General features: G+C 43.4%; 2 protein-coding genes across 2 annotated transcripts; one reads left to right on the forward strand and one right to left on the reverse strand.

Moving 5' to 3' along the window:
* The first annotated feature begins 10,227 nt into the window (after positions 1-10,227).
* On the forward strand, positions 10,228-13,784 carry LOC107189174 (sideroflexin-1). The gene is made up of 4 exons (XM_015577650.1): positions 10,228-10,301; positions 11,413-11,589; positions 12,435-12,823; positions 13,384-13,784. The coding sequence occupies exons 1-4, from the start codon at positions 10,228-10,230 to the stop codon at positions 13,626-13,628; spliced, it is 885 nt and encodes a 294-aa protein (XP_015433136.1). The 3' UTR covers positions 13,629-13,784.
* A 60-nt stretch (positions 13,785-13,844) lies between these two features.
* On the reverse strand, positions 13,845-15,576 carry LOC107189198 (39S ribosomal protein L2, mitochondrial). The gene is made up of 2 exons (XM_015577676.1): positions 15,160-15,576; positions 13,845-14,575 (listed from the first exon to the last, which is right to left on the reverse strand). The coding sequence occupies exons 1-2, from the start codon at positions 15,389-15,391 to the stop codon at positions 13,890-13,892; spliced, it is 918 nt and encodes a 305-aa protein (XP_015433162.1). The 5' UTR covers positions 15,392-15,576; the 3' UTR covers positions 13,845-13,889.
* Between the last annotated feature and the right edge of the window lie 10,953 nt (positions 15,577-26,529).

A 26,529-nucleotide genomic window follows, 5' to 3' on the forward strand; every position in this document is an offset into this window, starting at 1 on the left:
CTCGTTCGTATGGGAGATGACCGAAAACTGGTTCTATCCGGGGATCTACTTTCTCGCCATTTTTGAATCTTTGCGTATCGTTATCTAACTCGAACGTAATTACCTGCATGATTTTCTCATCATCGGTGACGTTCACGAACGATCCGGTCAATTTACGACGCGTTTACTGGCAGACGGCGATAATTGGTCGAGATTTAGGGATATAACGCCGTGGAATTTCAAGGGAACAGTTCGGTTTAGAAAGTCAAAATAATTGATTTTGATAAAACACGTGAAACAGGTCGTATAAATATAAGATATAGAATATTACACTGTACATTAAATACCCAGAAATTATAACTGATGGGAACTGTTGCATATATCTAATATAACATAGTCAATTCATAAATATTAACAATAGTTGAAACTAATATTTACATTAACAATTCACTCTATTTAAAAAAATTCTCTATATTTTCCATCGATTTTTACAAATGGGTCATCTGTCACTGTGGCGAAACTTTCGTTGTAGTTGGTATGGACAGCCATAAAAGAAACAACCGAATGGTCTTAGGCACACCTGGAAGACAAGTCCCGATTTACATTGATACCGCCTCACCCGAGGGCTCCGCCGTGCATTCCAACTTTGTCGCAACACGAAGCTCCGTATCTTCTCGTAAATCTAGCACAGTGCGATTTTTGCTTCTTTTTTTTTAATTGTTCATTTATATATCAACGTTCCGCGTCAAGAAAATAAGAACTGCAAATAATCGTGGCAGCCAGTCGAACGTTGCAACGCTTTTGATCGGCATACTTCGACTTATCACCGCGACAGGGTGCCTTGTTCGGCATTAATAACGTCCCCTCGTTTTCACCTCGTTTGTTTACTCGATCACTGAACGCTATGGAATTCCAGGTGATCGTGATACTCTTCGTAGACGAGATCTAGTAAGTTGGTACATTTTTATGGGGGAAGATATCTTTTAATCAGATATTCAAGTTTAGAAATATATTAAAAAAAATTTCAGACAAAAGTTAAATGGTATCAGGGAGCACACTTTCTGATGTAACTTTTTTCTATATGGACGTGGAGGTCATATGAAGGTCAGTTTTGTTTTTCCATAAATGGAATCGTATAATTTTTAATGAACTACTTGATGCTACTCGTTATTCTCTACATAACGTACTAAGTCACTTATGGCGAATTAGTCTATTAAAAAATATACGATTCCATAAAAAAAAAACAGAATTGACCTTCATATGATATTCTAAGCGTCCACATAGGAAGAAGTTACATCAGAAACCGTGCCCCCTGATATTGTTTCACTTTTGTCTGAAACATTTTTTAATATCGTTAAGAGTTTCGGAGATATTCGAGTGATTCGATTTAAATGGGACACCCTGTTTTTCTGTTTATTGGGCCGAATCCCGAACTGGCCCACTTACCAGGCCCGGACGCTACTTGGACCCAAAACGTTTGACCTCGTTGGGTCTCATGAATCGGCCAATTTTACGAGTTCGTTACATGTATTTTATTTCGCCAAAGAACACATGACTACTTACCCACATAAACGTATATTTACGAACACGCTGAATCGTATTGGTCAGATGATCATCCGAAGATGCTCCTCGACCTTCTTTAAGTTGATCCTCTTTTTGCCCCGAACGAAACGGGTTATACTTACGGTCTGTTTATTCAATTTTCGAAACCGGGAATGGAACTGATCGCATACCTGAACATGTCCAAAGTTATTAAAATCACGTTTTATTTCGATTTCTCAAAACACGCCGCCTCATTTTCTATTTAGATCACTCGAAACGAAACGCGCGCGCGCACGCCTGGTTTCTCTTCCCGATAAGATCTCCGGTCATTAAAGTATTGATAATCAACGTAGCCGCTAATCATCCTCAAGGTTATGCGATTTTTTATGAGAAAACCAGGTCGTTGCCAACTTTCGTTGCCAGCAAGACCGTGTTAATTAAACCCCTGGTAAAAAAGACGGCCTCTGGGATCCTGTATCAGTCTTATCATATCATTCGATTGATTCAACTGTTTTTTTGTCAAATGAAATTCTTCTTGACCACGATCCGGGGTCATCCACTTGTAATCTAGAACTAAAAAGAACGAGAAATATGACACCCTTTCGTGAGTTTAATCGCACCTTGTAGAAGTACCATTTATTGAAGATACAAACTGGAATTTGTAGACACTGTTGAACAGGAAGTATTAAGTGTGTGTGTGTGTGTGAAAGTAATGTTGTATCTAATTTGGAGCTGTGGCGTTTATTTGGGTGGAACTGTGGAATTTAGCTTTTGATCGCAAATGACGGATAGATGTAGAAAATGGGGGAATTGTTTCGAGTAAGAGTTACTATTGGATACTGTTACACTGTCGCCTACTATTTGGTCGTTCGATAAGTAATGTCGTATACTTTGTGTTTATTCGTATATTTGTATTATTAGCAATTCTACCTCCTTTGAATGCAGACGTATACTTTTTCAAAAATGTTGTAGTTTCAACTGTCAAAAAATTGTTTTAAATTATAATTCAACGCAGTGAAATGGATAAGAGCGAAGCACACTCACGTTATTAAGAATATCAAAAAGGGAATAATACGACAAAGCAACTGAAGACTTGTGTAATGTGGTAATGAAACAATTAACGTAAGAGAAGCCCAAAGATGGTTTCCAAAATTTCGTACAGGCAGTAAAAAACAATATACAATTGTTCATAGACTCCAAACAAAATTTGATAAATAGACTGCGGATTTTATGCGTTTATAGCTTATAGGGCTCCGTGAAATACAATGAAAAACAAAACTTTCATCGGATCCAACGAGTTTTCTATTTTATTCTGAACCCAATAAGATACTTAAGAAGGAAAATAAATTTCTACCACTGCCACTGTGTTTATGAATTACTTTAGAAACTTTTATTTTGCATAAAAATCCGCAGTCTAATTATAAATCACGGTGGAAACTACAATTTTGTAATAAAGTGAAATCATACATGTAACTCTCATAACAACACAGATGTTCAAAAATACGACATTGCTTATCGAACGACCCAATATAAGCACCTTACGTCCACAGATCCTTTTTGTTTCGAATACCCCGTATATCCAGAGACCGCAGGAACGTAAACTATAAGCGGAATTGGCGCCGATTAAAAGACCGGTGCTGGGCGCCTTTCACTCGCGGTTACGAGCATCCCCAAAAAGTGCACGCAGAAAGCCAGTGCTCGTCCCGATAAGAACCAGATACCGGTCGCCCGAAGGCGGCGTCGCGATCCACGGGCACAACGATCGCGACGCAACCTGCTTACCGTGTTCGATCATTCGACGACCCAGTTTCCTCGAATCATCGGGCAGGATATGAGTCCGATAATCACGTTGCACCCGATTCCCGATCCAGATACAGTTCGACACGGCCGTCGTTGACGCCCGGAAACCGGGGAGGGTTTCGACTCGTGTGTTACACGGACCTGTCTATAGAGACAAGAAATCGCGTACCACAGTGCCGATCGATCGTTAGATTCACTCCAAATCGACCGTGTCGTAACACAGACTGACAAAAACAACGCCTTGGAATCTGGAGTTATTAATTTGCGATCGAACTAGATTCCTGAGGGGTTGATGAGTCGAATCGTTTAATTACCGATCTGGATTAAGTGGGAAGAGAAATCCTTGACAGGTTTGTGTAAACTGTCATTTAATTTCGGTAGTTTGGAAAGCGATATAGTTAACGAGGTGAAAATAAGGGTAAATATGTAATTGGTATTTTCTTCTAGGGGATCTTCTTTGGGATGTTTATGAAGATTGTGTAATTGGAGGTGATTTACGACAAATGTGATCGTGGGGTAATTTGTGGAGATTATGATATTAGGATATGAGTGGGGTATGAGGATTTTTCGGAAACGGAAAGCTAATATAGAATACAGACGAGGTATAAGGACGTGATAACTCGTTTTCTTCGGTTAATGAAGATAGTCTTGACGTTTCTTTATTTTGCAATAACTACGTATTTTAGTACCTACTTGTAACATATAATATTTGCTCGTAATTTTATCTGTAAATATGTTACGCAATTGATGTGGTATTAAATGGTGGGGCAAGAAAGGTGTGGACCGCAAAAGATTACCAAGCTTTGGTGCAGACATAAACCGACAGTCTAATTCAAAATATAAAATTCATGGCATGAAATTTATAACACAAAATGTATAACATAACGTGAAAAGTATAACATTATTTAGTGTATTTTTGTAAAACGTCACAACCATTCCATCAATACAACATAATTCTGTAAACTCGATTCTGATGCAATAGCTGTTAAGATTACAACACAACATCCCATAAAATGTCTAACTGATAACGTTCCCCGGCCGTCTAAATTACGCGTGTACAAACAAGACCAATCGCTATAAGAACGATATCGAACAGTCTGGCAACTTCACGGTCGTTGCCAATACTTTCTCGTACCATTATCTGAGTCGGTAGTTAATCAAACTGCATCTTTAATCTACCATTCATTCATAAATGATGGAACGAATGGAGGATGCTCGAACGATTGATTCAAATATTTACAAGTAATGTTTATGAGACAAATTTATTAAGAATAACGTAATAATCCTATACCCGTAAAAATGCCTTAAAAGGCGTATAAAAAACGTTTCCCAAATGTTTAAAATTAAGGTTAGATTTCATTCTGTGCACTGCCTTCAAACCTACTAAATGGCTTCATGACAACATTAAAAACTTATACCATTTTATTCGGGAGAGTTTATAGAATAATTTGACGCAATAATCAACCGAATAACAAATGTTCAAAGTTGAAAATTTGTACTTTTTGTACAAATCAAACTTCTCGAAAACTATGACTTCTATAAGAATCAGTATAAATATTTTTTAGGAGAAAAATCATGTTGAAATGGCGCCCGTTTTCAGAACGCAGAAATTTCTACCATGTTTCAAGGAAAAGTTACCGGCATCTCGATCAGATTTCTGGTCCCCTGACCACCGTAATACGCCGGTGATTTCTGATTTGCATAATTTACTACTAATTTCATTGTCTCGGGACGATCTTGAATGGCAGACAGCCCGTTTGGCCACAGTCGAAATGACGAAGAAAACGGAACAGGTCGTCGTCGAGTTTACGGTTCGCGAATCGCTGGTGGCCTCTATTTCGCGGTGATCACGGAGGATGCTCTCCTATATTGTAGGTAGGAGAGACTGGGTCTAGTTGACGAATTTTTAACATGTCTGATTTTTACAAATGAGCCATTGTTGTAACCAAAAATGTGTAACCAAAAGTTTACACATTTACTTAGGTATACAGGTTTGCTTTTGCAAATCGCTTTAATTGAGCCTAGGTTGTAGTTTTTAGACAACAATACCATTGCTTGTTAAGTGAAAAAAATAACGGTATTAACAAAAATTAAACATTTAATTGTTCATACATATTTATTGTAACTAAATGATAATTTGTAGAAAAAAATTCGGTCAACCAATACCAATAGTTATTGATTAACAAACCAACCCCATTTGTCAACTAGACCTTACGGTATGCAATTACCGAGATTCACTGGAACGCGATTACCCGCAAAACCGGCGGGAAACTGCGAAATCGATTCCGGTGAAAGTATCGGACTCGCTTTAATCGCGACCACGGGCTCGTCAATTTCTCGTCGGTTATTCGTCGAGCAGCGACAGAAACGTAGTCCAGTCGATGTTGTTATCACGACGATAATGTCAGCCTCGAAATTATGCCACTAGGTGAAGCAAAACGACGCCGTTGTCCCCTTAGGAAAGAAAAAAAGCTGTCGTAAACGGTGAGCGTCTCGCGTACGCATGAAATTTTCACGACCTGAATACTTATCGATTTCAGAAAAAAAGGTATCTAGATTACGGCAAAAGGTAAAAAAGCTGTTCAATTAATTCGTAACCCGTCGTGCATCTCGTGAACAGTTGAACTCTTATCGTCCCCGTGGACAGTTATTGTGAATTTCGATTAAATATACGAATTACTTCGTTTCTGTATAAAATAATGACTAGACTGCGGAAGTTTATGGAAAATCAAGATTTTAGATACTAATATCGAAAAATAAAAATTGAGAAGAATTTTGAATTTTGTACTAGAGGTTTTACTACGTTAGTAATAACATATAAATAGTATTAGACTTTATTAAAATCTTGATTTTATTGGGTTTTCCAAATTAAGGGATGCTACAAATGCATAAACATCCGCAGTCTAATAATGACTAGTTCGCATGACTTTGTAATGAGTGACTATTCAAAACTCCAAGGCTTCCTTAAAAATCAGACAAACTGATATGAAGTTATAAACAAAAGTAGAGGTTCAGAAAGTTACAGCAAATTTTTTCTTCCATTAAACATATTAAATAATAATAAATAGAAATAAAAACTTATGTTTTTCGATAATTAATACAAAAAAATATGCGATAATGTCATTTCTTAAAGTGTCGGTAATTCGCTCTTTTACCCTAGTTGATTCGTTGAACTTGGCCGAGTGATCTTTTTAAATTTCACCGCCCGGATTGGTGTGCGCATCGCGGGACACGCTTCCAGAACGCGCGCGCAATGCGGGGAACTGGAATTCCCTCGCGTACGAACGATACGTCGTGCCTTTCGTTTTCGGTTTCAGTTGCATGCGCGGACACCGTCTCCCAAGTGGGCCACCGTGTGGCCACGAAGCGGAATAGATTAAGTGTCCGATGCACAGCACGGCGATACACGTCTTCCACAATTTTGTAGACACTTTTGGAGAAAAGTAAATGGACGCAATACCGGTCGATTGAAATATTTAAATAAAAAATCGTCAGCTTATGCAGGGTGCGCGACGAATCGGTCCTCACGATTTTCTTGGCAGTTCCGATCATCAAAAAAAAAAAATGATGGGACCAAAACATAATCAGTATTCAATCGACGAGAAATTGCAAGTTTAAAAATGGCCGAAACAATTTCTGTCGAATAAGAAATGGGAGTTACGATAATTTTTTTTAATGAGACTATGTATTTTTATGTTTATAGTATTATAAGTGATGTCAAGACGAATATCAATGACCTTGGGATGACCTTGAAATCAGAAATCGTCACTAATCGATCGCCAGGATATTTAACCTGTCCAATTCGGGGCCGAAAGAAATTCTTTCCACGCATACTATAAACAACTTAGTTATTTATTACAGCAGAAAGTTTCTGCACTCTCTGTGTTACGACCCGATCGCTCTGAAAAGGCAAACGAGCCTATACTACGAAGAAATGTCCTCGATGGTCTCCTTTCCGTTGGAAAAAAACATCGACCGATTTACGAGGTGCAAACCGCCTCCTTTTTGCCTTGCTCGCCAGCTAAGACTAAAGAGGAAAGAAGATCCTCCTATGTACACACTTCGCGTTGACTGCATCGGGAACACCGCTAAATCCAAAATCGAGAAGTAGAATCATTAGCGGTATAAGTGATAAACCCTTTCGTTCCCACTGTTACTACAATGCCACGTATTCGAAATTACGAAATAAAAAATAAGCATCATAAATTTTTTCATATCTGTGAGTTCATATAGTTCTTCTAGTCTTGTATAGATGGTACGATCTATATGTTTATGTTCCTTTATGGTTGCTAACTATAACAATTTTAATTATTACTTTGTTCTTAGAAAAGCGATTTTTCAGTTTTGTTTAAAATTTACCGTCATGCTATATGTCGTTAAATTGTTCTTTCTATTAGCAAGAACGTGGTATTAAAAAAAGATGCATTAACCGTGAAAAAACTGAAGGTCACCTCAATATCTAAAAAAAAAAATAAGATAAGAAAAATCAAATTCATTAAAACGTTTTCTGATGCAATCAACAGGTAACAAGTTATTTTAGATAGTGCTTCTTATTAACTCACTCTGCAGGTGTCACCGGATACAGTTCGCCCGCATAATTTATTACAAATCAAACATTGAAAAACTGGCCTACCAGCCTCGGGTCTCCCCTGTATATTAATTAGAAAATCTGTTAGTGGAACTAATGGGACAGGATCGAAGTATCGTTGTCGATAATGAAATTGGGCAGTTCTCATTAACCGATTCGCAGGGAGATCATCATCGTGGCCTGTGATCAAGCCGAACTGGACCAACCCCAGTCCAACGGCGTTTAGAAAGTTCGTCGTTTAATCGTGATATGGTCGCTGAAATTGTACAATCGAAAATGACCTTGTTAACGCTGCGCCAACCAACCTCTAACAAGGCCAAATCCGCGTCAATGCTCGCCGGGCGCGGCGAGCCCGTCAATCGCGAAAGGAAGAGGCTAGTAATTAATACGTCGATGCGACCTTTGAATTAACGCAACGGTACAAAGATCGCGGCGAGGTGCGGTGCACTTTCACGACCGAACCGATTGCAGAGCATACGTCTCTTGACGAATAGACATCGTTGGAAGATCAAACTTAACACAAACAACTTCATTTCTTTGGTAAATATTTACAATAAAAGAGCCACCTACGATTTCGATGATTTATCAATATGTTCTCGAGGTCATCACGAAGGTTTTAGTTGGGGGTGACCGTTTTTTTAAAAAATTTTTTATGAAAGAAAAGTTACTTTTCTTGTTGAACTGTCTGTAACCATAATCATTCAGAGTTGGTTAGAGACAGTTCAAGAAAAAGGTATCATTGTTCTGTTGATATCTTTTTAATAAATGACATTTGATAACTGAAGTTTTCTGAAGGTCACTCAAGAGGGTGACCTTGGTAACATATGCTAAGGTGAAGGTCATCGGTCATTTCACTTATCAATATTGTTACAGTGTAATACTAAAGTTTTTTTAATAATAATTTTCTTACAAACAGCGAAAACCTTCGCAATACTACTCAGGGTGATGATTTGACAACATATTAAAAAATCATCGAAATCGGAGGTGGCTCTTATATTACAAAGATTTACCATTTTTTTTCTGATTCGCGACTCGGACGTTGGATCGCGTGGATGCGAGTGTTTTCATTAGAGGCACGTGAATGACGCCGGAGTTATCGGTCGGGCAACGCAATAATATCGTTGCCGAGTAGCCAGAGATTACGGTATCTAAAATAGAATATTTACATTTTGCAAACGGACTTCAATCGTCTGCGTAATCAACGCTGCGAATTTTTCGGTTGTTCTTCCTGAAACTCGAGGCCGATCGCAACCAATAATACCAAATAATACATAATCAAACCCTGCAGTATTTAAGGACACTATCTTGAGTCAACACTTTCAACAGTTAGTGAGATTAAATGTCGACTCGTTCAAGAAGTATTATTTTATTATGAAAATTGTAATTTCCACGTTTAATCGATAAAAAATGACGAAGTACTTTCTTACCTTGGAAAACAACGATCGGCGGTTTAAGTGCCTCCACCTAGCAGCGAATTTCACAAGTCGAATCTAAGGGTTGAAACGACCCCCTCCCCTTCCGAGGCTCTCCACGATCGATAAACCCGTCAAACACAACTCGTCAATCCTGAAACCCAAAATCGTTCATCCCAAAAACAACTCCACGTCTCCAAATACTCAAAATCATCACCTCCCACATGTCCCCCTAAAAAATCATCACTCAAACGTTTCCGAATCGTCGAGTACATATACGAATTCGAATCTAAGGGTTGAAACAACCCCCTCCCCTTCTAAGGCACTCCACGATCGATAAAACCGTCGACCGCAACTCGTCGATCCTGATACCCAAAATCATACATCCCAAAAACAACTCCACGTTTCCAAATACTAAATAATCATCAACCATCTCCCTACCAAAAATCATAAAAATCAAAAGTTTCCGAATAGTGCGCGGTACTCTTCACGAACGAAACCAACGATACGTGGGCGGTGGTCGCGCACGCGTGCGTATTATCGATAACCGAGGTCCAACGAGGGTGAGCAGAAGGGAAGAGTCCGCGTGTGGACGCTTGACGGATCGAAAGGTCGCGAGGGGGCGAGGGACAGAGACGACGAATGGAAAGACAGGGCGACCCGCGTGAACTAGTCAATCGTAGTCAGTCGTGGAACGGTGTTTCGTTGGCGTCCTCTCGCGAGGACGAACATCGGGAATCGTTCGCAGGCGTCGTGAACGAGAAAACTGATCAGTGGCCGTTGCAGAACCGGTACAGACGCGTGGTGGGGCTGGGGTACCACAGTGGTAGGGACGCTGCACGAGCCAGGTGAGCGTCGGTGGTCGGGTGAAGGGAACGAATTACACGAACGGAAAATACGTGCAAGATGTCGGTGAACAATACCGTCGGCAGACAGACGGATCGTATCGACATCGAGAAGCCGTACTGGGATCAGAACACGTATCAAGGAAGAGCATGAACCTATTCGCCGGCAACCAGAAGCTCGAGATCGCTCGAGATGTCGTCACCAAGTACAGGTATTCCCCGACGTGTGATAGGTGGCGGTGTTTCGCAACTTCTAATGTTTTTTAATGAGAATTACTGCAGACGGTCCGTGCGTGTGCGATATTTAATTATTAAAGTGGGATGAATTAAAAAGACAAAAAAAAAAGGAATTCAGCTTTTTCTCTTAACAGTATATATATATATACGTCGTGACGTAACCATACCCAGATGGCACATGACGCCTGGAAGACGTCTTAAAGGCGTCTTAGACAAGGTGGTCTTTAAGGCGTCATGTGCTATATGGGATAAGACCACCCTGAAATTTTTAGTTCTGATATATTGCGGTTAAAATAAAAACGAACCAAGCCATGTCTGAAATCGTGTTGGGAAATAATGTTTATTCGGGAAAGGATACATTGTATTCCCTGGAGAAAAAGTGGTTTGCTTTTTGTTTTAACCTTTCCTGTTTAGCGAATGTGGTAACAATAGAATTACCAGTATTAAATGCTGCTAAGTTAAAATGTGTAACATATTAATACGTGTAAAATGTACTGCAGTATAACGTAGTACACTATAATATAAAGTGCACAAGAAATTAGAGGTTAACATAAATCCCGATAAAAGTATCTCTAGAATTTCAGTAATCGTAAAATCAAAAATTAGTCATTTTTACAGGTCCGGTAATTCTAGTGTTAAGAATATTTGTACTCTTCTTATTGTGTTGCGTGTCGACATTTATCGGCTAATTGTCGCTATCGCTATTATTACCATACACATTCTATTTCCGAAATTCACCAAGTACAACCTGTAATTACTGTCTCACCTCACTCATAAGACAACTGCTTATTTTACCTCATTTCCGTTTTCTTCCGTTTGTACAAATTTCCGTTATCCGAATGCTATGTCTCGCGCCCTGTTCATGTTGCCCAGGGCAATTACAACGTTCGATTACACCAATCGGGAAGCTTACCGAACCCCAACGCAATAATATATCTATTCCGAAACCTTTTAGCATCGTTTTCCGTGACCGACCAGTTCGTTCATCGCGATCATCTGATTGATACAGGAAAGGCAGTAGCTTGGAGCAGCTGGGAATCACGGAGGCAGACCTATGGAAGTACAAGTACCTGTACGACAGTGCCTACCACCCTGACACAGGGGAGAAAATGCTGCTGATCGGTCGTATGAGCGCCCAAGTGCCCATGAACATGATGATCACCGGTTGTATGTTAACGTTCTACAAGTGCGTATACCCAGAAGAAACACTATTTTGCCGCGTGTCTCCTTTGTTCTGTTTTATTTCGATCGATGGAACGAGTTATCGCGGCGACCTTGAACGGGCCAACGACTGATACAGATAAACCGTGGACGAGACCTTTCACCCCTGTGTAATTTCAAAATCGTCCCGCGATGGCGTGCCTCTAACGAATCAGTGGAATTACCAATCGACGGTCACGTTTACATGTCGACAGATAAAAATCAGAGTGAACGTGGGGGGAGGGGATTCCAAAGCATCGATCGTGTTCGAAACATTCGCTAGTAAAAGACAACGACCACCCGGTGTAATTGTTATTCACGAAAACGTTGTTGGGAACAGAGATGAGCAATTTCATTATCTAGACAAAGAGTTTCGCGTAACGAATAAAAGATAAAAGTAATTCGTCATTTTTAAATTTCCTTTCACAATTTTTTATGTTGTCTAAAACAGCACTTGGTATATAATAGGGAGGGAAAATTAAGAGTTTCGGGAAAGTATGAAAATAATACTTATCTACGTTCATCTAATCTGTCGGAACAGGATGTTTGGGATACTCAAATTGCTCAATAATCATTTGCTTCCCCAAGGGTTAAACGTGGAAATTCCAGTTTTTATAATAAAATAATACATCTTGTCGAATGAGTCACCATTTGGCAAACAATTCTTTACTCTCATTAACAGTTTAAAGCTCACGGTGATGCCTTTAGATACTACACCTTTGTTAGTCGAATCGAACTGTGCCCAACTCTGATTAGGGGGAGGGCTGTTCTGTGATCTTGACAAGCACAGAACACGGAGATCGTCAATTCGGTTGATTTATTATTCTCCAGGACAACCGCCCATGTGATCACCTGGCAATGGGTCAACCAGTCGTTCAACGCGTTGGTCAATTACACGAACCGCAGCGGTTCCAGTCCGATCCCAATGAACACGATCCTCCAAAGCTACGCGGTGGCGACCAGCGGCGCCGTGTTGACCGCCCTTGGGTTGAACCGACTTCTGCGTAACGCACCGCCTCTGGTCGGCCGACTGGTCCCGTTGGCGGCTGTGGCCGCTGCGAATTGCGTGAACATCCCGTTCATGAGGATGTCCGAGCTACAGAATGGCATCGAACTGCAAACGGAGGAGGGCCTAAAGGTTGGGAACAGCAAACGCGCAGCCAGGAAAGCGATCACGGCTGTGACTCTGTCGCGAATTCTGATGGCCTCACCGAGCATGAGTACGATTTTTACTTGGTTTCTAACATTATGGACTTTTGGTAGTGAACAGAATTTAAACCTTTGTGACCTGAGTCGTTTTTCATATTTCTTTCCAGCTACGTACCCTCACGAGCAAACTCGGATTCCACTAGGGGAATAAGTGGCGAAGAGGAAAGGCCTCCCGCCATTTGATAAATTTATTTCAACAACTGATATGAATGTTAAATTGTATATTAATTTATATTATTACGGAGGTATTCCCTAACATTTTTCCCTAGTGGAAGCCGAGTTTGCTCGTCAGTGTACGTAATTGCTGCTGTTTGCACTGCACCCTACGGTTTCTTTATTACGATCAGTATTTTCATGTCTATCTATGCTAGTAGATACCCCTTTTGCCTCTGTGCCGTTCAGTTTGTAGGAGCTGGGCACTTCAGCAGCACCCGACTGTATGTTAAATCCCTATGTCAATAAAAGAACCCCCTGTATGGAGTCAATGGATAACCTTTGATGGCTCCTTTAGCAGTTAAGTGTATTTCACGACCGAAATCGATGCAAATTAATGTACATTACATTTTCGCAGTATTGGCGCCCCTGGTCATGAACTTCATGGACCGGCGACAGACGTTACGTAACGCTAGATGGGCCGCGGTACCGATACAAGTTGCGATTTGCGGAGTGTGTCTGACGTTCGCGACGCCCCTTTGTTGCGCGCTGTTCGTACAACGGGTGCCGATCTCGGTGGACGAATTGGAGCCGGATGTACGGGAACAAATAACGTCCAAACATCCCGATGTTCGCACGGTGTATTATAATAAAGGTCTCTGAAGGACTCGAAAGACTGATCGCACTGACAATATATATCAACGACGAAGATCACCGTGGCTTTCAGCTCACGGGGAGCAATGTTACTTACTGTAGAATCGCGAGCGATTCGACGATCTTCGTGTTCCAGGAACACGATGTTATCCTCACGGTATGGTCGTACGAGTAATCGTGGTGATTACCATTCGAGAAACACAATTGACGAAGACAATAAACCAGTACAATAAAGTGATCGTTTTATTCTATACGTGTTTACAAGTAATTTTACTCGTTCAACGACCGGTAATTTAACGTGAGCGTTTCCTTCTTCGTGGGTACGTATGGATCGAACTTCCGCACAGGAGGCAATTTTCTAACCTTTCGACCGTGTCTTCCGTCTTTTCTGTGCCACAAACCGCTTCTCGGCCGATTACCGAGCTCACGGTTCTTCTGCGCGCTGCCGATTGGAGTCGTGCCGTGTTCGATGTTCGACAATCTGCCGACTGTCGCCATGCACGTTTCGTGTAGGCTGAATAGTTTCTTGCTAGGCATTCTGACGATCACACGATCGTCTCCGTCCCGGTTCATAATGGTGCCGAATGTTCCAGCGGCGTGAATCAGAAAGCCACCTAATCCCGGATATTTCTCTACACAGTGAACAATAGTCCCGGCCGGTAACGCGCCTAATGGATAAGCATCCCCTTCGTTCGGTCTGATAGGGTTCCGCGGTATACCCTTATGGGTTCGAAGTATGTCGCCCACTTTCATTTGATCTGTGGCGAGAATATACTTCAACTCCTTGCCACTGCCGACCAGTGCGACATCAGATGTCCTATTGCCGTCGTGGAATATCGCCAGAATCCTCTCCTCCTTTGGCTTCTCGTTCAAGTCGGTTGGTCCATCCCTGATCCAATTGATCCAATGGTACTTGTGCTTAATCCCTCCACCGATGCCAATGACCACTCGTCTTCCTGTTTGGGGTAATAAAATCGGTATAGTTTTAGTATTTCACTCTTAACGTACGATACACGGTTACATTATTCTTGATACGTTTGGGTCTTCAATGATATTTAGTTTCCATTAAATCTGCTGTTCTTCAATGGGTAAATAGACGTTTTCGAGGTAGAAAAACACCTTTACGGTAATTACTAATTATAGTTAATAATTGTACGTTTATAATTATACTGCGGATCTTTCCGCAAAATCGCATTCTTCGGAGGAATTTATAAAGGTACGTGTTAAATAGAAATTTATTTGTTTTTCTGAGACTTGTTTAAGTAATTGTAGAATTATTTAATTAATTTTTGGTTACCTTATCGAATGTTGATAATCGTTCTGCGGTTTATAGTTTGCTCAAAATATCGATCCAACGACTAGTGGCGCCTACTATGGCGGATAGATAACATGTGTACGTTTGACGGTCGCACAATCAAATATGTATTTATGCAAATACTCCGGTCGAAATTAATATCAATCATACATTACTGAATTCATATTTTATCGACTAACAAATACAAACATAAATCGATAAATAGTACGTTGCTTAAACACGTACCTGTTTCGGGATCCCTGCCTCCTAAGTTTGTAACCTCCAAAGGCTCGACCGTGTACTTGTCTTTAAAATGGACAATCCGACGATAGCTTTTCCCCTGAACACCCGGTTTCGGAATTACTTTGAGATTCCATTGATGCCTTTTCTGCACGTAACACGACACTGATGCATTTGCACTATAAAAATCAGCAATTTGTTTCACGAAAGCACGACGGAATAAAGACACGGCGGACATTTTGATACACTACTACTGATTAAGCGGAGCAAGTTAACCGGCCGAGTATGTATAATGAAAAACATTTAGAAAACCGTGTGTTTACGATTATATATTTTTATTGATAGCATCAAATTGTTCGTTGATGTTTTTGACCTGATATTATGCATTAATAACTGATGGTTCGTGCATGTTTAATTAATATTTAATGTTCACTCTTACACCATCGACGGCAAAACGGCCAAACTATTAGCCAATTAGTATCATAGTCCCACCACACGGTGGCGCCACAATCTCCTTTTTTGCTCCCATTATAAATTTAATTCTTAAAACATAAATTAATCTTTCATGATTACTGACAACAACAATTAACAACTATTACTACAAATTTTGTGTTCTTAAAATTGTAAAAAACGCTAAATTTATAAGGGACCTTTAAAAAAGACAGTGGCGCTATTGTACAATAAAAATGTGTTATTATCTAATTGGCTAGTAGCTTAGAAGTTTTGCCGTGGATGGCGCCACAGACGCCTCTACTCAGTTTATTTCACGTGTAAAACAATACAGTACATAAAATATAAATTAGAAACACCTGAACTGACGATTGTTAATAATTATACACTATCGATTTACAATAGTTCAAGAAACAGTTTGTCGCCATGAGGCAAAATACTTAACCGCAATTTTGTAGTATTTCTCTGTGTTTAGATTTCTTTCTTACGGATCGAAGGTGAAGGTTCGTTATAACCTTTAATAATGAGACACAAAGAAATGGTTTCATTCTCGACAGTTGACAGTTGAATTGCCAAAATCGGTGAACAGTTATTTTGACCATTCGCGCAGGTATATTTTTCCCTTACCTGCTGTCGAAAACTGTCCTCAATCTCGGGCCGGGACACAGATGGCCCTCACTACGTTTTCAACGGTCTTCGGTGCAGGGTGAAATTGATAGTGTTACATTTAGTGTCAGTGTTAACGTTCCTGCAGTATTTGATTACATAGACATTGCCTCTCGTAGTTTAACGGAAAGATTATAAAAACAGTTGATGTACATTTAAAAATTCGTGGTGAGTGAGTGTCTTCGATACAAGAAGGAGTTCCTTGGATCAACAATCAAACAGTGGCTGTAACGAAGGAAGTCAAAATCGATGGTTGAAAGTCAACGAACGGTTCGCGGGGCCACGGCAACAAACAGGCGGCGCCGAATTCATCGGGTACGTAACTGGGTCCATTATATTTATACGAAAGATAAAACACCGTTATCGGAAATCAATAAATTATTTTCCGTACTGACGAGCAGTACACCGTCGTTTCACGGTAAATTTTCATCGGCGTTAAAATATAAAATGCATTATCACGCGCGAGCATCAAATCCGCCGCTTCCATTACGCAAAAAAATGCGCGGCGAGCCGTTAAACAAGGACACGCTTATTTTGTACGAGACGCAGTTCCTACAGAAGATCTGGCTCCTTTAATTTTTCTTAGAACCATGCAAAAATCGCATAGAAATGCGAAATCTAAGCTAGTATAAAAGTTCAAAGTTCAAAGTTTTACAGTTTATTATCTTCAAACATTACAAAATTTTACCGTCAGCCCAACAAACGTATCTGTCTAATATATTATATCGTATATAAAGCTGCGTCTACACTATACATATACGTAGTGTAAACGCAGCTTTACATTTTGGTGTCGGATGACGTAGTATGTAGTATATACGTCTTTTCAAACACAAAAGGTGAGAGCAATTGACGTGGTAATACGTCTTTACTACAAATAGAATAGTAAAAATATAGGAAAGAATCGTTCTTCCTATACAGGGTGGTTCACCATACAATACCACTTCGATTTACATGACTGTTATTATTTGTAGCGAAAAATGGTTTACATAGAGTTGTATGGTCTCAGAAGGGCTGCACATTTTAATGTTAATAGTCTTTCTCAGCCCCACCTGAAACCATCCCACTCTACGTGAACCATTTTTCGCTACAAATAATAACAATCACGTAAGTCGAAGTGGTAATATCCGACAAACTACCCTGCATATAAAGATGGACAAATAAAATTTAAATAGTACTTCCTAAATATATTTCGAACACCTGAAGTAGTATATATATATATTAGCAAATACAAAAACCCTCCCGTCAGCAAAGCAAGACATCCCAAAATCCAACAACCACCTAAACAGACCTACAGCTCGTCCACTCCAGTCTTATCTCCGTGTACACCTGAACCATAATCGCGTCAAGAAACACTTAAAAATTACAAAATCAGGAAACCCTCGACGACACAACGACCAGGTTTCGAGAATAGTCGCGAAGAAGTTCGTCGTAGTACATTGAGCAGCGAGAGAACGCGGGTACGCGGTTCCTCGTGAAGGGGGTGAGCCCACGACGGGTGCGAGTGAGAGACCTAACAATGGGCGGTGGAGGGGAGGGGAGCAGCGGGAGGGGTGAAGAACGCTTAATTGGCCTGGGGTAATTATTTTATTAAGTGAGAAGATGGCGGATGGAATGCTAAGAGAGAGCATGCTGGTGCGGTCTGGCGGGTAGGCCGTCGGTTGCGCGGGGGTGGGGGGTGGCGGAGGAGGGGCGAGCAGTGGCGGAGGCAGTGGCGGCAGATGATGGTGTGGAGAGCGTTTAAAATACCTACGTACCGCGGACACGTGAATACCGCGCGTATACTCACCCCCTCCCCCTGGTTTTTCCCGTGTATTACGGAAGGGGGGGGGGGGAGCGCGGTCGCAACTTTCCAACGGTGTTCGTGCCGCTCGCGTACACGCGTGATTCTCTCTCATCGTCGCGTAACAGGATCGCGTGGACCTCGTACGTTCGCGGTCTGAGAGCGAGAAGGACGACCAGAGAAGAGGGTTTCTATGAAACACGAGCGAGAAAGAGTGAGAGGGTGGAGGTGAGTAGAGGGTGAGGAGAGAGGGTTGCTTGCGTGCGCGCGTTCAACGTTTCTCTGTTGGTCGCGAAGGAGGAACATCTATTACCCGGTACATAGACCATGAGGGGTAAAGGGGCAGGGAGGGGGGGCGATGGAATCGTCGAGGGAGGGGTGCGGGCAAGAGTAGTCGAGCGGCAAATTGTCCGCCATCTTACCCACCTTATACCTTATCTCACACCCTCACCGTAACCACCCTTATCCCCCTTCCTCCACGGTCTCCTCCTCCAGTTCTTCTCATCCTACACATTGCTTTCTCTGTCTCTCTTTCTCTCCGTCTGCCCCTCTTCAGTCCTCCATATTCGCCCCTCGGAATACCACCACCTTTACTTCGCTTTCTCTGACGTTACCCCGCACCGCCTCGAAAGCTTTAGATTACCTACCCCTTATAAGCGCTCGTGTTGCCCATTTATTACCACGACTCTCCGCGACTACTACCGAGAAGAGGACCGAGGAGACCGCCACCACCTCCGCGAATCGCGAGCCCTTCTTTTTCTTCCATCCTCCTCCCACCACAGTTCGGTTCCTTCCTTCTCGTTCCTAGCGTCCGTCCACGCCTCTTGCGCCTTCACCGTAGGCGTTTGCACGTTTATTTCTTCGTTCCTTACGTCTCACGCGACGCGGTGTTCTCGTTACACTTAACGCTATCCGCCGTTATATAGCCGCCGGGGCAATGGGCGGGCGAGAGGAGAAACTCGAATAACACGATTAGGTCGAATTTACAGGAAATGGCGTGCACGTCGACACCCGGTGATCTCCGGGACGTGTGTTCGCGGCCGGGAGACGAGCCAAGGATATTTAAGTTTGATGTCCGGATTTCACGGTAGACCGGGCCTGTATACCTTCTTTTTATTTTCTTCTACGTCTATCTCTAGCGACGACGGGACATGTCTGTGTGTGTGTGTTTATTCGAGGCGTTATATAGCAACGTCCAGGAACGTTTAAAGCGATCATCCCCCTCACCGCGACCGGAGGAAAGTTTATCAGGTCGAGGCGAGATTCTCGGCGGTGGATATTTCTCAATATTAGTCACGCGAGAAAAGTTTCGGCGTGGGGGTGTCGGGAAAAAGAGCCCGGAGGAGAATGAAGCACAAAAGAAAGAAAAAAAAAAGAAAAGAAAGACGACGAGAGAAACGATGGTCTCGGTCGATGAAATGTTTCCGCAGGGACGAGTTGCGGATCAACTGCTCGCGAAAGAAAGAAAAAGCCTGACGTGGGACAGAACGACTACGGAGTAACGGAGACAAAAGCCACGTGAAAAATAAAACGTAAAGCGCTAGAGAGCAAAAAAAAAAAAGAAACTAGAAACGAACTGGGGTAGCGAGGGGGGGAGGTTGAGAAGTGCGACGCGGAGATGGCATTTCGCATCGTAAAGTTTCGTTGGCGACCACGGAACAGAGACAGGAAGAAGGGTGGGTGGGTGTGGATGGCGATAGAATGTCGGAGGACTGCTAGACGAGAAGGATCCGATATGGAAACGGCACGATAAAGAGAGAAACTCCGTTGACGGGTGGTTGCCTCGGACTTGTTCTCGTTCGTTTCCTCTCGATTCGTCGAGCGTAGAGAAGAGCCGTACCGTTTCGTAGGAGCCGGGGGACAGACGGGGATGACGGAAGGGAATCGGGTTTTGATCGGAGGGATGAGTGAAGAGGAAACTGGAGAGAACGGAACAGTAGGAGAGAACATAGAGAGAAAAGGAGAAAACAGTTGGGCGAAGGGGGGTGGGTTGGGTGGGTGGTATGATACCGAAACGACGATGGGTAGCCATCCACGGAGCAGGGAAAGAAAGAGAGGAACTGAACGTCGGGATGAGAGGATTGCCACGAGGAGGTGAGGAGTCAGGAGGATGCGGTCGAAGGAGGGTGCAAATAATAACAATAATCATATTTCCCGGCAACATGGCCGCTGAAAGAGGGTGGCCGCGCAAGCCCTGGGACGCGTAGGAGGGAAACACGATGGTAGGGGATGAGGCGCAGCCTGGCAGCCCAGGGAGGGTTATCATAATATTACAAACCACCGCCGCAGGGATGTATCTATACAACCCCTCGCCCTCACCGTCGTTCACCATTCCTATCTCTTTCTCTCTCTATCAATCCCTCTTCGAACTGAGCTCGTATCTTGCTCTCTCGTACACATTGGTCCTGTCCGGATACCGAACCGTTCTACTCGGCCTCTCACGGAAGGACTCACGTTCACCCCCCACCTACCCCCTCCCCTACTCAGGCTAGCCAAGTCCTCCGCGAGAGAGATTCGCGCGAATCGTCGGGTCCGACAATTGTCGCGTTATTCAACCCCCCAACCCCCCCCCCACCATTTCCTCACACCTCCAGCGTGGCAACACGGGTTGTATCAGCGCTCGTTTCCTCCGCACCCCACATCTCGGGGGTTGCCGCCGTGTCGTTCTCTGAATACGATCCCCGTAGAAAATGTACATCCGCGACATGATCAGGCTTTAGTTTCCACGCCCAGCCGCGTTCTGGCTCTCTCTCTCTCTCTCGTTCAACGGAAATATTCGCTTGACGAAACACGTCCGCAACCACCCCCGCCATCCCACCCTCTACCTCGAACAACCCCCTGTCGGATATCGTCTATAGAACCGTGGACACGCGGAGAAAAATAATTACCAATAAATCCGACGTCGCGAATTTCAATGCTTCTGCTCCTACCCCACTGTGTCGCTCTCTCCCTGTCCGACGCGTTGAATTTTAAACATTCGTCTTCCCGCCGCTGCGCTCGTTTTTCTGTATCTCTTTCTCTCTTTCTCTCGTTCTTTTTTTTTTTATCCCGTTCATTCGTTCGAACTTTTTTCCAGCGCGGTCGCCAAAAGAGGGAAGTTTGAATGTAAAAGTTTCGCGGAGCGGGTGGAGTGCCTGGAAATGTCGAGGTTGGCCTCTCTCTTTACATTTTTAAACATTCATTCGTAATGGGGGGTGAGCGTCGCGCAGTGGTCCAGAATCAAAATTTACCGAGCTCGAATGGTCGAAAACAAATTTCTTTTATCCTTCGATAAAACTCACGTCTACTTATTATTAACTATGGAAAATTTCTTCCTCGCATTATTGTTCTCCTCGAGTCTGTTCGTGTCATCTGTCTCAGTGAAACAAAAATTCCCTAAAAATTTCGACAATGTTGTGAATGATGACGTCATCGAAAAGAATCCCTGGCATTGATAAAAATTTGTTCCTTTATCCCGATTCTATTTCAATAAAATTGATAAGTTTTCAAACTGTTCATTGCTCGACTTAAATAAGTCTCTAAGCTGCTAAATAGGTGTATTTATTCTGAAGCGCTGTGCGTCAGTGAAGGTTGGACCTCGAGTCTCCTGACGTACCGTGCGCGCAACCAATGTTAATGATCAGTCGGTCCACGAGCATTCTTAGGGGGTCGTCAAAAGGACACAACACAAATATCTTTGGAAGGCGAGAGAAAGACTGTCTGCGGTAGACAGACTGTCTGCGGAAGAGCCTAGTTAATTTCATCCAGATGTTCAGGAACCTTCGAACGGTTCGTTGACTTTTCTGCAGTTAGCCCCAGCCGTACCCCTTTTTTTTTTTTTAATGGCCTTCCTGGATGTCCTTGTCGACCAAAAACCGAGGATACGTCTGAACAAAATGCGGACCGTGTTACACTGCAGGATTATTTTGTTCCTCGTCACTGAGGAGTACGCGCGCGCGCGCAACCAGATGCAGGGGACTTTCGAGCGGAAAACTAGGTGTTGCGAAGTAATTTTGCTCTGCGCGCGTGTGCACGCTCATTCAGCGATAATTACGTCATTTACCGGCTACAGCTTCGCTCGACTGCGCCGCGTTACGGGAATTACGAGTCTCGCGTGCGGCAATATTATTCTAATTATGAAGCTCGCCGTTTCGAAATTGCGAAAGTAACGCTCTATTTATGCCGCCGTCATCGCGGCCCCGTAAATTGGCGGCGAGCACCGTGAATCGGCCTGGGGAAGAATTGTCGGTGGAATTTCGAGCGTGAACCACACGGTACGACAGAGGTGGGGCGGGTTTTTCGATAATAAGTGTCAAATATACAGTGAATCCTCGATGAATGCTCGAAGATTCCTCGGTACTGACAAGGAGAAGTCCTCAGATGTAACACTGACATTTTTAATGAGGTTTCAATAGAATTACAGAGCTTGAAATTCTGAAGGCAATAAGATTTGTTTCAGTCGTATTTGGCCATTAGTTTATAAAATATTTAATGTCCAATGCCGAGGAGCCTTCGAACACCTACCGAGGAGTTACTGTAATACTTTTCAAACATTTGTCGAATGTTCAAGAGCCAGAAAAATGATTTATTTTAAACTTGCATTCATAAATAATACAAGTTCATAATAAATAATAAACATACATTCTGGCTGGTAGGATATCAAAGATTTTTTAAAGTGATCCGTAGAGCCACACAGAGTAGTCACGGGAGCCGCAATTTGCCCACCAATGATCCTCAGCCAGAGAGCAGAGTCTTCGTAGGATCGATCCTGGAATCTCCATAACACTGTCGCGTAACGACACGCCGAACAGTGTGCTAACTTTTACCACCCACCCCCTTCATCCTCCTGATAGATAATTAATCTACGATGTTGTAACGCGTGCGAAACGTTGAGGCGTCCACTCGAGAGCCTATCCGATTATCGGATGCATTAAAGTCGACGCATCCGACTCGGTCGGACGCTTAACTTCGCGTTAAGAAGATTAAGGGGCTGTCTGTCGGAGGTGTACACGCGGCCTGGTAAAGCTGGAATCGGAGTCGTACACACGTAAAATTGCTGAAAGCCGTCTGGCTGGGCTAGCTGGGCGGGAGGATCGGACCGGAGCGATCGTAGGCGACAAACGACCAACTGAAAAGGAGAGAGATCCCAACGGCACGGGTGTATAGATCCTCGAAGTAGCAGCACCGCGGAGCGCATCGGTTCTGATGTGGGGCTGGAACCGCGAAGGGGGAAAGGAAGCACTTAAAGAATTATCCGAACTCGCAGGAGGGATGGGATTCCTCGCAAGCACGTGCAGCCTTTCCCAGGCCAACACCTAATACCTACTAATACCGTGCCGTGTATCTATCTACCCTTTTACCGCTCTGACGCGAGTCCTACGAGGCCAGGACTACGGAAAGAGTAAGTAGGGTCGTGTTTATAAGTGGATACCTACGTAGTGGCCGGGCTGCGGAGCAACCCCACTGACGACCGAAAGGTCGCCCCCGGATCTACGAATACCCAGGACCATCTAAAATAGAGGAGGGGTGGGGGATACATCTTTTCGTGGGACGTACGACTGGTCATCGATAAAAAATACTTTTGACGGTCTTTAGCGTTTTCTCAAGGCTAGGCTACCCTGAAGGTCTCCATGTTCTGTACCCTATACTGCAAAGTCTAGACCGGGTCAATGTTAATCTATTATTTATATTTTCACAAAGTGTTTGTTTCATGGTTCTGTTTTATAATTTATTTTTATATATTATACTTTATTCAAGGAACTAAAGTGGGTCACTTGAAATTATCAAACGAGTCATAGATTGCCGATCTAGACTGTAGGGCCTAGGCTGAATATGTGAGTCGATACGGTAGACAGAAATCTTCCTCGTCTTCGAAGAACGGAAGCATTTAGAGAGCTATGCAAATCAAATCTGACGCGACGAACGCCTTCTACCGGTCCCTTTCTTTTTTTTCCCCTCTTTCATCAGGCATTACCCCGGCTCGTTTGCATTTTACTTCGGTCCTCCGACACCTGGCACGCCCAATAATTCTCGTAGCTCACGACGTACCAGAAGACCTTCTAAATTCTCAATTTCTCCCAAATAAGACACTGCAGTCGTTCCGGCACATGTCCCCGTCTAGCCTCCTTCAGGAGATCCCCGGGTCTCATTCGTAGACAGCGAGTCTAGGCTCGCTCGATCCATCAGCTGGGTTAATTGTCTTTTTCCTGGTATACACCCAACCCGAAATCCCTCTTCGAATCTCGTCGTGTTTTTCAGGCGAACGTCGGAGTCTTGGTACGAGCTGGAAGCCTGGAGGGGAGATGCTCATGGGCGCACGTGTTGGCCGACGCATTCTCCGACAAATTGACTTCAGACCTCGACTCGCTCCGCGGCAGTCGGTCCGTCCGTCCATCCTCCCTCTCCCACCCCGCGGCCATCTTCTCGCCACGGTGCTCGACGACGTCGTGGCACCCTCTGAAAACGATCTTCTCCCTGTCACCCCCCGACCTCGTGGACCCACCCGACAGCTCTGTACCCACGACGACGCCTTTATTATTAGCCACGGCGAAGCTAGTTAACCGAGTTAGTTAAGTGAGAATTATTATTTAGCTGTCCCGTGGCCCGTTCACCCTCCCATACCCCCGCCACTGGTTCCTTCCAAGCGTCCGCTAGCTGAATGGAGGACCAGTGAACCACAGTTTGTGCGTAAGTGTCAGAGTATACTGCGACACAAACAGTTTCTCTTTCTCTCTTTCACGTCGTCGTTGCCGGTACGGTTGTCGTCGCCGCTCCGTCTTCTCCGCTCGGCGTCTTATTTGTCCAGGAGGGCCGAGGTGTCGAGCAGTTTACGATTTCCGACTACTTTTCCATGCCGTTTCTTCTCGCCCGAGACGCCCCCACCGTATCCACCGTGTCTCGGGGAATCAGCTGCTCGTTGCGGCGATATCTTCTGGCCACGCGTGAATATTTAGGGAGCTCGAATCGTGTTATCGTATCCTATTTTCGAGGCAGCGAACGGGTAAATTAGTAGCGACTGACTGAACTCGTTCACCCGTCACGGCCGGCCATTACGCCGATGACAAACGGGGGGACACTTAATTGAGCCAGGGACAGTTACCAGCAGGCTGGTTTCGATTTCTATATTACTTGACAGTCCGAAAGGTAGAGCGTCTCTTCTGTGTTCACGTTGTATTAATCAGGGGAAGAAGGATCTTGACTGGCCTAGCAGTCGTCGAACAAAATAATTAATACGGTAATATTTTGTTCGCTCGATTTTTCGAATGACCAACGGGGTTTCAGGAGGATTATTGCTTTTAGGGTATCGGCGATGAATGTTCACGATCGTTCAGGATATCACGGTCCTCTAAACGTCCGGGTCGCTCGTAACTCTTAAATCGAACGTAACACGCTTTCAATGACTCGAGGCCGTTTGGTGCTCGCGGCACGGAATCACCGGAAACCTATACGATACTGGATCCTGTCACGGTTCATCGAGGATCACCCGCCTTTTGGAGTATATACGCGGGATAAGTCGACTCCGGGGAATCCAGGTTGGATATTCTATGGTTCCAGGAACCGGTGGACCAGGTGTAGAGTGGGGTGTATCGAGGGATGGGAGAAAGGGGAGGATGGAATCGGGGGCAAAAGCGAGTCGATGCTCTTATCTCTCTACGGGTAGGTCGTAACGATTACTCGGTTCGCTCTGTATAGGTAGAACGCCGTGAGGGGAGGAGGTCTCTTCAGCTTGGTCGAGTTCTCCAAGGGTCAGGACACGTTTAGAGATATTTCGTGACGGCAGAAGAACCGTCTTGGGTTGGTGGCCGCCTCTTAATTAGCTCTTAAGCGAAAGACAATTTGTACCGGGGATATAAGCCGAAGCACAAACTTCTCGTAGCCCGGGCGTTTTAACCGTTTACGTAAAGTTCGAAATCACGGGAATGTCGGACGCAACGAGATCGTTAACCGGCGGTATCGCGTAACCTTTTCGATACGTTTGCCAGTTTTCCCGTGAATGGAGCTGCTATTGCTACCTTCGCTGCGACAGCAGCGGTCTAAAAGAAACTACGCAACTTCGTAGCCGGCGATAGTAATTGAGTCGTTACTGCGGAAAAGGTGTAGGCGAGGTCGGTGTGGGCGTGTAACTGTTCTTATCGGACTCGGCGATCTCGTTGAGGGAGAATGTACTGGATGTTCCACGTAATGTGAACCCTTAAATATCACACTTTTTTTTTTCTGATAGCAGAAAATCTGAGAGGAAAATATTATTTTCTTGGTAGTAGCAAATAATGTGATAAAGAAACATTTTTTCTTAAGGTCGTGTTTTTCGAAATTTCCAAGTCATCGATGTTGAAATGGGACCACATATTTTTATGATCATATATGTACTTCATTCTTAACAATTTAATTCTTTCATATTTTGCGATTTCTTTTGATTAAATATGTTATATTATAAAATAACTGCGAAAAAGTAATATAAGAATAATAATTTGCTCATTTTCAATAATAGGTGTCTAGAGAAC

The sequence above is a fragment of the Dufourea novaeangliae genome, unplaced genomic scaffold, assembly GCF_001272555.1.
Source record: "Dufourea novaeangliae isolate 0120121106 unplaced genomic scaffold, ASM127255v1 scaffold146, whole genome shotgun sequence".
Classification (NCBI taxonomy): domain Eukaryota; kingdom Metazoa; phylum Arthropoda; class Insecta; order Hymenoptera; family Halictidae; genus Dufourea; species Dufourea novaeangliae.

Bases quoted from the DNA above. Each gene is read 5' to 3' on its own strand.
- LOC107189174 (XM_015577650.1), top strand. From the start codon at position 10,228: ATGTCGGTGAACAATACCGTCGGCAGACAGACGGATCGTATCGACATC. The intron at 10,302-11,412 runs GTATCAAGGAAG...TGATTGATACAG, and splicing joins CCGTACTGGGATCAGAACAC to GAAAGGCAGTAGCTTGGAGC. The intron at 11,590-12,434 runs GTGCGTATACCC...ATTATTCTCCAG, and splicing joins TGTATGTTAACGTTCTACAA to GACAACCGCCCATGTGATCA.
- LOC107189198 (XM_015577676.1), bottom strand. From the start codon at position 15,391: ATGTCCGCCGTGTCTTTATTCCGTCGTGCTTTCGTGAAACAAATTGCT. The intron at 14,576-15,159 runs GTACGTGTTTAA...TACCCCAAACAG, and splicing joins AGGCAGGGATCCCGAAACAG to GAAGACGAGTGGTCATTGGC.